The 12,174-nt window shown below is 35.1% G+C and overlaps 1 protein-coding gene across 12 annotated transcripts in view; it reads right to left on the reverse strand.

Moving 5' to 3' along the window:
* The window catches only part of CEP44 (centrosomal protein 44), a 38,084-nt gene that overhangs the window by 11,811 nt on the left and 14,099 nt on the right, over positions 1-12,174 (reverse strand). For 11 of the 12 annotated variants that reach the window (XM_023229221.2, XM_023229214.2, XM_023229226.2 and 8 more), the window contains 4 exons: positions 8,970-9,117; positions 7,314-7,460; positions 6,793-6,915; positions 2,354-2,524 (listed from right to left, as the gene is read on the reverse strand). In XM_023229221.2, the coding sequence (XP_023084989.2) occupies positions 2,354-2,524; positions 6,793-6,915; positions 7,314-7,460; positions 8,970-9,117 (589 nt within the window). Of the gene's footprint in view, positions 1-2,353; positions 2,525-6,792; positions 6,916-7,313; positions 7,461-8,969; positions 9,118-10,767; positions 10,844-12,174 lie in introns of all 12 variants that reach the window. The other variant, XM_023229270.2, reaches the window with a different exon arrangement.

A 12,174-nucleotide genomic window follows, 5' to 3' on the forward strand; every position in this document is an offset into this window, starting at 1 on the left:
TGGAAAACACTCTTCAGGATATCATCCAGGAGAACTTGCCCAATCTAGCAAGGCAGGGAAATATTCAAATTCAGGAAATACAGAGAACACCACAAAGATACACCTTGAGAAGAGCAACTCCAAGACACATAATTGTCAGATTCACCAAAGTTGAAATGAAGGAAAAAATGTTAAGGGCAGCCAGAGAGAAAGGTCAGGTAACCCACAAAGGGAAATCCATCAGACTAACAGCGGATCTCTCGGCAGAAACTCTACAAGCCAGAAGAGAGTGGAGGCTAATATTCAACATTCTTAAAGAAAATAATTTTCAACCCAGAATTTCATATCCAGCTAAACTAAGCTTCATAAGTGATGGAGAAATAAAATCCTTTACAGACAAGCAAAGGCTGAGAGATTTTGTCACCACCCGGCCTGCCTTACAAGAGCTCCTGAAGGAAGCACTAAACATGGAAAGGAACAACTGGTAGCAGCCACTGCAAAAACATGCCAAATTGTAAAAAACCTCGATGCTAGGAAGAAACTGCATCAACTAATGAGCAAAATAGCCAGCTAACATCATAATGACAGGATCAAATTCACACACAACAATATTAACCTTGAATGTAAACAAGCTAAATGCTCCAATTAAAAGACACAGACTGGCAAACTGGATAAAGAGTCAAGACCCATCAGTTTGCTGTACTCAGGAGACCCATCTCACATGCAGAGACACACATAGGCTCAAAATAAAGGATGGAGGAAGATCTACCAAGCAAATGGAAAACAAAAAAGCAGGGGTTGCAATCCTAGTCTCTAATAAAACAGACCTTAAACCAACAAAGATTAAAAGAGACAAAGAAGGCCATTACATAATGGTAAAGGAATCAATTCAACAAGAAGAGCTAACTATCCTAAATAAATATGCACCAAATACAGAAGCACCCAGATCCATAAAGCAAGTCTTTAGAGACCTACAAAGAGACTCAGACTCCCACACAATAATAATAGGAAACTTTAACAACCCACTGTCAACATTAGACAGATCAACGAGACAGAAAGTTAACAAGGATATCCCGGAATTGAACTCAACTCTGCACCAAGCGGACCTAATAGAAACCTACAGAACTCTCCACCCCAAATCAACAGAATATACATTCTTCTCAGCACCACGTCGCACTTATTCCAAAATTGACCACACAGTTGGAAGTAAAGCACTCCTCAGCAAACGTAGAAGAACAGAAATTATAACAAACTGTCTCTCAGACCACAGTGCAATCAAACTAGAACTCAGGATTAAGAAACTCACTCAAAACCACTCAACTACATGGAAACTGAACAACCTGCTCCTGCATGACTACTGGGTATATAACGAAATGAAGGAAGAAATAAAGATGTTCTTTGAAAGCAATGAAAACAAAGACACATCATACCAGAATCTCTGGGACACATTTAAAGCAGTGTGTAGAGGGAAATGTATAGCACTAAATGCCCACAAGAGAAAGTGAAAAAGATCTAAATGAGCACTAAATGCCCACAAGAGAAAGTGAGAAAGATCTAAAATTGTCACCCTAACATCACAATTAAAAGAACTAGAGAAGCAAGAGCAAACACATTCAAAGCTAGCAGAAGGCAAGAAATAATTAAGATCAGAGCAGAACTGAAGGAGATAGAGACACAAAAAAAACCTTCAAAAAAATCAATGAATCCAGGAGCTGGTTTTTTGAAAAGATCAACAAAAGTTGGGTAGCATGATCCCTCTACCTTTGTACCTTTGTAGAAAAGAGAGAAGAATCAAATAGATGCAATAAAAAATGATAAAGGGAGCACCACCACTGATCCCACAGAAATACAAACTACCATCAGAGAATACTATAAACACCTCTATGCAAATAAACTAGAAAATCTAGAAGAAATGGATAAATTCCTGGACACATACACCCTCCCAAGACTAAACCTAGAAATGGTTTTTTAAGAGAGACAGAAAATAACAGCAAGGAGCCAGAAAGGAAAATGAATAGGCAATAAAGTGCCAATCTTTTTCATTCACCAATAAAGAAAATAGGTGGCAGAGAACCTCCACTATGCAAAGTATCTCTATGTCTCACTAAACTGTAGGTTCCTTAAAGCCAAGTACCATATCTCATTCTACTTTGCATTATCCCAATACTTAGCCCAGCACCCTACACATACACAGCAAATATTTGTTGAATTATTTCAGTAAGACTTATTGATACTTAAGTAATCATAACATAGGTGAAATGTCATGATTAATAATTCAAAAGGCTAGAAATATTCCAAAGTTTAGAGGCTGAAATAATTACATATATTTAAGTATAAAATACTGGCATCTATTTAAAAAGTCCAAAATTGTTACCTGTTGCTCAGCCTTGATTTCAGGAAACTTTACTTCAGGCATCTTTATTTCAGTAGCATTTAAGTCAGATACATCAACTGCTTCATTAACATCTGTTATTGGACTTAATGTATCCTCAGAAATTTCAACATTATCTTCATTATACAAGTGACGAATCACCACAGCTTTCTTCTGCATAGAGAAAAATATGTAAGAAACACTTCAATGTTTTCTTCCCACAATTATTCATTTTTAAGCTCAGGGGTACATGTGCAGGTTTGTTACACAAGTAAATGTGTCATGGGGGTTTGATGTGCAGATTATTTCATCACCCAGGTATTAAACCTAGTACCCACTAGTTATTTTTCCTGAACCTCCTCCTACCCTCCACCCTCTGAAAGGCTCCAATGTGTGTTGTTTCCCTCTATGTGTCCATGCGTTCTCATCATTTAGCTTCCACTTACAAGTGAGAGCAAGTGGTATTTGGTTTTCTGTTTCTGCACTAGTATGCTAAGGATAAGGGCCTCCAGCTCCATCCATGTCCCTGCAAAGGACATCATCCCATTATTTTTTACGGCTACAGAGTATTCCATAGTGTTTATGTATCACATCTTCTTTATCTGCTCTATGATTGGTGGGCGTTGATTCCATGTCTTTCCTATTGTGAGTAGTGCTGCAATGAACATATGCATGCATGTGTCTTTACAAGAGAACAATACATATTCCCTTAAGTATATACCAAGTAATGGGACTGCTGGGTCAAATGGTATTTCTGTCTTTAGTCTTTGAGGAATTGCCACACTGTCTTCCACAGTGGTTGAACTAACTTACACTGCCACCAACAGTGTATAAGCATTCCCTTTTTTTCCACAACCTCATCAGCATCTGTTATTTTTTGACTTTTTAATAATAGTCATTCTGAGAAGCATGAGATACTATCTCATTGTGGTTATGATTTGCATTTTTCTAATGATCAATGATGTTGTGTTTTTTTCATATGATTACTGGCTGCATATATGCCTTCTTTTGAAAAGTAGATGTTCATATCCTTTGTCCACTTTTTAATTAGATTGTTTTTTTCTTGTAAATTTAAGTTCTTTATATATGCCAGATATTAGGCCTTTGTCAGAAAAGTTTGCAAAAATTTTCTCCCACTCTGGAGGGTGTCTGTTTACTTTGCTGATAGTTTCTTTTGCAGTGTAGAAGCTCTTTAGTTCAATTAGATCCCATTCGGCAATTTTTGCTTTTGTTGGAATTGCCTTTGGCGTCTTTGTCATGAAATCATTGCCCACGCCTATGTCCTGAATGGTATTGCCTAGGTTGTCTTCCAAGGTTTATAGTTTTGGGTTTTACATTTAAGTCTTTAATTCATCTTGAGTTGATTTTTGTATATGGTGTAAGGAAAGGGTCTAGTTTCAATCTTCTGCATATGGCCACCCAGTTATCACAGCACCATTTACTGACTAGGGAATCCTTTCACCATTCCTTCATCAGGTTTGTTGAAGATCAGATAGTTGCAGGTGTGTGGTCTTATTTCTGGGTTCTCTATTCTCTTCCATTTGTCTATGTGTTTGTTCTGGTACTAGTACCATGAGGTTTTGGTTACTGTAGCCCCGTAGTATAGTTTGAAGTTGGGTAGCATGATCCCTCTACCTTTGTTCTTTCTCCTTAGGATTGCCTTTGCTATTTGGGTCTTTTTTGGTTTCATATAAATTTTAAAGTAGTTTTCTGTAGTTCTCTGAAGAATGTCAATGGTAGTTTAAGGGGAGCAGCATTGAATCTATAAATTGCTTTAGGCAGTATGGTCATTTTAACAATATTGATTCTTCCCATCCATGAGCATGGAATGTTTTTCCATTTGTTTGTGTCATCTCTGATTTCTCTGAGCAATGGTTTGTAGTTTTTCTTGTAGTGATCTTTCACCTCCCTTGTTAGCTAGATTCCTAGGTATTTTATTCTTTTTGTGGCAATTTTGAATGGGAATTTGCTTGTGATTTGGTTCTCAGCTTGACTGTTGTTGGTGTATAAGAATGCTAGCAATTTTTGCACATTGATTTTGTATCTCGAGACTTTGCTGAAGTCGCTTATCAGCTTAAGAAGCTTTTGGGCTGAGAAGATCCTCCTACAATTATTTTAAACATACACACAGTAATTTTCCAAAAGGAACACCAATAGTTACAGAATAGAAAATGTTTAAATTATCACATATAATGTATATATCAAAATATTACCATTACTAGTATTACCAATAATTTATGTGTGATGATAAAATTGGGGTTATGACTTTTAAAACAATTCTTACATTTTAGGACAAGCATTGAAATATTTATTAAATTATGTCTGAGATTTGTTTTAAAATAAAGACGAAACAAGATGAGCAAAGAGTTGACAAACTGTTGAAACTGGATGATGGGTACGTTTGTAAATGTTTGAAATGTTCCATAATAAAAAGTTATTTTTAAAAAAGATTGCTGAATAATTCACTTCAAATAATCAAAATAGAGCCTGGCTCTATGAATAGGGCTCATTACAATTTTTCTATTAAACAAACTGCAGTTTATTAGACCTTCAGCTAACAATTCAAATCTAATAATGACAATGAAAAAGTCCTGACAAAAAAAGCATTAGGTCACGCTATGCATTTACCTAGAAATCCTCTACCTGCTTCCTATTCTACAGTTTGCATACACACTGTAAAAACATATGTGACTCAGAAGCACAAACAGCATACTATATAAGGCACTGGGATAGGAGACAATTTGCTTTAATATTGACTCAACTTTTGCTTGTAAACAAAGAAATGTACTTGTAGACTCTTTTCTAAATCTGAGAACTTTCAATATTTATTCAAATTTCTGATAAAGATCTGATATAAATTTTAATAAAGAAAACTGTGCTTTAAGAAAATTAAAAATAAGTCTAATGTTTTGAAGTTTACATTTTTCTTGGCTAGGACAATTTAAACTGTCCCCTCAACTCTCATATTGAAATAGAAGATTGAAAAGTACATTAATATCAACTAATATTTAATAAGTGCTTACAGTGTACCTAATCCTGTGCTAAGCAAAATGAAGGTACAAAAATCAGTATAAAAAAATCCCTGTTTATATATGTTCCTTCTAGTTGGGGAGGAATACAAGATATGTCATTTAACAGTTAGAAAGTAATAAATAAAACTAACAAGAGTTAGACGAGTTAGAGATGCAAGTGTACAAAAACTACATGCAGTTATTCAAAAATCGCAGCTCGGTATCATTCTTTATATTGTCCTCATTACCTAGAGCAAAACAGGCACATTAAAAAGAAGTGGCATAAGAACCTTTTCTAATAATAAAATTTCAGTTTTTTAAGGTATAAAGGAATAAATATATATTTTTTTGAGATGGAGTCTTGCTCTGTCACCTAGGCTGGACTGTAGTAGTACGATCTTGGCTCACTGGAACCTCCCCCTCCAGGGTTCAAGTGATTCTCCTGCCTCAGCCTCTTGCGTAGCTGGGGTTACAGGCACCTGTCACCACACCCAGCTAATTTTTGTAATTTTAGTAGAAACGGGGTTTCGCCATGTTGGCTAGGCTGGTCTCGAACTCCTGACCTTAGGTGATCCACTCGCCTTGGCCTCCCAAAGTGCTGGGATTACAGGAGTGAGCTACTGCGCCAGGCCCGTGTATAAATTTTTAAAATAGATTCTGTTTACATAACTCATCTGTTTTGGATTAGGGCAGAAATAATACTCTAGATTATACTTCAGTCAGAAAGTATTCACATCCTTTACTTAATTACACCATTGATAATTCATCTGATATTCTATCATTCAATCAGAAAGAGTTTTCTCCAGATGGAAGACAGCTGAAAATACATTATAAAATAATATTTCAGCTTAAATCTCCCTTAGTGATAGAAATGCTGGAGCTCTAAATGCTCAATTTGCCACAGCTGCTCAAAGCAGATAGTGGCAGAAAAATTATCTTTCAAGAAAGAGAAAATATTCAAAATATTAACTGAAAACCAGTTAATACGTGTAGGGACTATAATCACTGGATAATGCATACTTGGTTACAGAAATATAATGTACATAAATGAATCATTATAAGCTATCACTACTGCTAAAGTAGGCTCTTCATATGTTCCCATGTTTTAGGAAGACCAGAACAAAATTAAGAGCAAACGTAGACAACTGCATAAAATAATCTTCCTAAATCACTACTCTTCTGTTTAGGAAATCAGGCAGAATTAGAAATTAGAAATACAAAGAGAACACCTATTTAATTTTATATTTCTATCCTACTGTTGTAACTTTAAGAATACTGTCCAGAAACATATGGCATGCACTGTTAAAAATCCCTACACTCCAATATCTAACTAGAATGTTTCATCAGGTGCCAATCAGAAAAGTGAAAACTGTACACTGGATTAATTAGATAACTCTTAAACAATATGATATTTTCTCTGTGGTTGCATACCTTTCCTGAAGTCATAAACCTGCCACTGATATCAACGCCAATAGCCTCTGCAGATATTTTCTCATTGCTCAAAGAAGGTTCTGACTTGCCAGAACTGATTTTCTTTCTTTGCTGTGATGGAATCTGAAAAAAAAAGGTATTAGTCAAAATAACAAATTTTGTGTGAAAGCATAATTATATATTAAAATTCCATTAACATTTAAATTTTCATATATGAAATATAACTGACAAATAATGAGACTATAATGAGACTACATGACTTTTAGAAACTAAGAAATAATGAAAATGCATTATGTTTGAACTATTAGTTTAACACTAGGAGTTCCTAGTCACAACTGTATAAAACAAGAGAGTAGTATTTAAAATAAACATCAAGCTTTACAAGGTTACTCAAATCTTTGAATAATATGGTAATTATAGTATGAAATAATCTGCTGTCTAGGGTACTGATTTTATACATTAAAATACTGAGCCATCTATTAATATCATACATTAGCATTAAAATCTATTCATAAAATTACCTTCTGAAGACTACTTAATTCCTTGTGCTTTTTCATCACACAATTCAAAATATCACAAACAATTTGGATTTTCCATTCTGCAAAACCACATTGGATAAACTGCTTTTTTGTCAAAATTGGTTTATAATTAAACTGATCACGAAGGAGCTGCAGAGGAAACAGACTCTTGTAATAATTGGGAGCAATTTATTTCTAAAATTCCAAATGACAATGCCCACCTGGTCAGGGGAATAATGGCCACCTTTGAGAGGACAAGGAAAACCAAGCCATTAACTAAAGAGTACTAAAGTAATTTATAGGGCTGGTGTAAGTCACGATCCGGTAAGACAGGTATCAGGTGGAAAACAGGTAGCAAAGGATATGCTGGAGAACAGATGACTGTCCAGAGAGATGGAAAAATATAGTCAATCATCAAAAAGTTTAAATATCTTCATAGACATTAGAAAAACTCCTTAGTTCACTAGAAGACCACACCAGAATCAGAAACTATAGTTCTATTTGTTTATAACTCTTCCACTATGTGATTTCTGGATAAGTCAGTAGGCCTTTTGGTCTCAATTTTTCATTTGTAAAATGAAAAAAAAAAAAAAAAAACACGAGATCAGTAGTTTCCTAAATCTACTCTGTGGAGCTCTAGAATTTCTTAAAAGCGACTCTTAGCTTCCATGGATGTTTTCTGGGATGAAAAGCAAGAAAGAGAAAGATTAAACAGAGACTACATATAAAAGCTCCCATTTCATTGACTGCAACTCTGCTTTTTTTAAAAGACTATTTGAGGTTGAGTGCGGTGGCTCGCGCCTGTAATCCCAGCACTTTGGGAGGCCATGGTGGGCAGAGCACAAGGTCAGGAAATTGAGATCATCCTGGCCAATATGGTGAAACCCAGTCTTTACTAAAGTACAAAAAATTAGCCAGGCATGGCGGTGCACACCTGTAGTCCCAGCTACTCAGGAGGCTGAGGCAGGGAAATTGCTTGAACCCAGGAGGCAGAGCTTGCAGTGAGCCTTGATCATGACACTGTACTCCAGCTTGGCAACAGAGCAAGACTCCGTCTCAAAAAAAAAAAAGACTACATTTGATAAGTGGGTTTTACCATTAAAAACCAACTTTATTACAAACCACAGTACTCAAGCAAAAATTAATGATAAAAGCAGGGTTTTAAAAAAATCAAATACAAGATGAAATTCAATATACACATAGTACAAGTATAAATACTAGGGTAGATACAATATGAGACATGCTCTCAGACCTCAAAGAATGTATTGGTTAAAAAAAAAAGAATATGTCAGTAATAGTTCCTTCTTACAAACAACTAAATTAACATATAATTCTAAAAAACTATACATTTTATTGAATATAATTACATTATTCCCTAATTTCTGCCAGTATACCAAATTTTACTAAAATTTGATTAAAAAGGGCAAACAATAGCCAATAACAAATAATTACCAGTTGCTGTATTTATTAGAATAGATAACATTCAAAAAGCAAACATGAATTGCATTTTGATTTCAATAGGGACTGCATTTAAATGAGATAAATACAAATGAAAATATCCTGTCAACTGTATATGCTGCATATATTTAAGAAGTTTTGACTAAAACATTAAATTTTTAAAAATCATTCAATAATTACTGTTTCATAAACTCAAAATACCTTATAGACAGCATCTATAAAGCGCAAGTCATTTTTTGCTATGAGCTCTACATTGGATTCCATTATAAGTTCTGTTACATAAGGTGAGTATGAGGTAAAAGAATAGCTGATGATGGGCAAAGATGCTGCTGGGTCTCCCTTTATCAAACTGTTAGGAAAAAAAGAAAAACATTCTTAGTAAGCATTTAATAAGCATAATTCCACAAAGTTGGATAATCAAGAAAATACTAGAAATGTTTATAATAATTTAAAACTTAACACTACAGCTATAATAATTAGGTGATACATGAGACCTTCTAGATTCCATTCCCCATTCTAAACCAGTCTAACCAGAGTACTATGAAATACCACTGTTCATCTGCTCAAAAAACTTACTATAGGTCTCTAGTACCAACTATTTATCATTGATTTTCCATAGCTTAGTGTTATGTGATCTACTCCATTTTCTACTACTAATAAAAGCAATGTACCATCTTACAATATTGAAGTACACTTTATGGTTTTGCAAACACTTGTTCTATTACCTCCTTTGCTCTCTACCACAAACTTCCAAAGTAAAGATTATGAATTCTAAGTTACAGATGAGGAAGATGAGGTGGGAAAAAGCATGAACTGTGGCTTGGCTGAGCAGTCTATTACTTTTCACTTACTGTGCATTCTAAATCTTACATTATTACCTATGCTAATTCCTCCAGTCTAGAAAGGTATCCCACTCTTCTTTGCTTATCCAATTGTTATTCATTTTTTATGCATCATTCATCAAATTTCAAGCTTCCCATGAAGCTGTCAACTTTCTGATCTATACTGATCTCTCCGAGAAAGACTCCCAGGCTACTCAGTATCTGCTGTGTCACTATCTGTCTGGTAGTGTTTCCTGTCTTCTTATTTTCTCAATGTGAAGTACCTTCACCGAATTTCCCACAACAAAGCACAGGAGATATTTGTTCAATTTGCCAGTTACATTTCTTAAATTGTAGTATTTTGTATTTATATAAAACATAAATGTTTTCCAAATAATTCAAGATGTTCACATAAATATCCCCATCTCCACCCAAATTTTTAGTAAGAAAGAGAACAAATACATGATGATAACACTGCATTTTGTTTTTCTGGACAATATGAGTTGTTTCTTTTATGTTTCTTTTTTTTTTTTTTTTGAGACGGAGTCTTGCTCTGTCGCCCAGGCTGGAGTGCAGTGGCCAGATCTCAGCTCACTGCAAGCTCCGCCTCCCGGGTATATGCCATTCTCCTGCCTCAGCCTCCGGAGTAGCTGGGACTACAGGCGCCCACCACTACGCCCGGCTAGATTTTTGTATTTTTTTAGTAGAGACGGGGTTTCACTGTGTTAGCCAGGATGGTCTCGATCACCTGACCTCGTGATCCGCCCGTCTCGGCCTCCCACAGTGCTGGGATTACAGGCTTGAGCCACCGTGCCCGGCCTATGTTTCTTTAAGATACTATAATATTTCACCCAATCAGAAAACTGCTCTGGCAACCTTGTCTATCTGAAACACAGTCCAAAAACAGGAATTGAAAAAAAAAAAAACCTTTGAACAGCAAATCTGTCCATTTTATGCAAACTATACATAGATGACAGCCAGGCCCACATTTAACACTTCTTATGTTAAACAATTTCAACAACCTTGGTTGTCTAGTTCCTAAGGACTTAGCATATTAGAAACAGTAAGAAAAACAGATATTAGAAACTGGCATACCAACACAAAAAACAGCAAATGGCCAGAAAACATTACAAATGTGAAAAAGTAGAAAATGAGGGGGGTGTTGTGTGTGTACTTACATGTGTGTGGCAGGGAGACTAGCAATCTGAGTGTCTCCGTGGAAGAAGCAAGTAGCATTCCAAATCTCAACAGACCCTGCAGATTTCAGTATGTTATATAATAATCTAAAAATTATTGTTCTTAAGGATGCTTTTGGGTAATAAGAAAATTAAATGTTTAAACACTGTATTTAGAATACAAGATAATATTGGTATATTTTAGAATTATTCCTGTTTAAAATGTCTTTTAAAATGTTGACGCTTAAAGTGGCAAGGGGAAATCTTGGCTACTCAAACTGGTTAAACCCCTGCAAGTTCTGGATGGTCAGGATTTTCATGTTTTGAGGAATCAAGATGATTCTTACATACGTAGATTACATCTGTTTCATATCTTCTGCCACTCACATATAATGCCTATAGTAACAGCAATTAGACCTAACTTTCTCCTTACTCTCCTCTCTATCCTTTCACTTTCAGCCTTCTCTTGACAGCCCCTACCTCTCCCTAGTGTAACCTCAAGAGTAATTAGAATATCCATTCTTATATGGATATCCATTCTTATATGTAAAGCCCATTACTGAAGGATTCTACTTAGTAGTTGGTTTAACCATGTTTCACTTTACTCTTGAACATCTAACTTGGACTTGTCCCTGGACACTCATTCATTCAATAAATGTCTAATCAACTCCTAATATGTGCCATGCATAATTCTAGATGGGAGGATTCAACAGTGAAAACAAAAATCAAAGTCTAAGACTTCAGCTTACATTCTCATAAGCTGAAGGGAAACATTTAATCAATCCATCAATTAATCAATGATAAAAGGTTAAGGGTAAGTGTTATGAAGAAACAGAAGTGTGAAGGGATACAGAATGACTGCAGTACCATATTAGATAGGAATGAATACAGGAAAATGTATGTTGCCATATTCTAAAAACGTTAAGTCATAGTTGCAAAATGGGAGCTAAAGTGAAAGGTTCAAAGTGGGGTCTGTTAAATGGGAGAGCTTAAGAGCAATCTTCAGGTTGCCATACACAAAAAAATATACTAACTAGAATATTCCGTATGAAAGGAACACTTGCCTTAAAGGTATAAAATTTTTCCTCCATAAAAGAATAAACAAATAAATGACAAGAAAAGACTGATGAGAAATGGCAACAATCTCTTCTTACTCTGGATATATTTAACTGTAAGAAATATCATCCAACTGAATGTGAGAGAGTGGTAGATTATACAATTAATGAAATCTATTATACTTCTATGAGTTTAAAAGTTGTACAGAGATTATACCTTATACAGATAAACACTGTGCTTCTAAACAGTTTTAAATCTTTTAAGTTGGAATTCTTTATTTGTTCATACTTAGAAATAAACTCCTATAATTCCTTGCTTTCTCAAATATTTTAATCATTTCCAGGCAGATTTAAA

Source organism: Piliocolobus tephrosceles, chromosome 3 (assembly GCF_002776525.5).
Source record: "Piliocolobus tephrosceles isolate RC106 chromosome 3, ASM277652v3, whole genome shotgun sequence".
NCBI lineage: Eukaryota > Metazoa > Chordata > Mammalia > Primates > Cercopithecidae > Piliocolobus > Piliocolobus tephrosceles.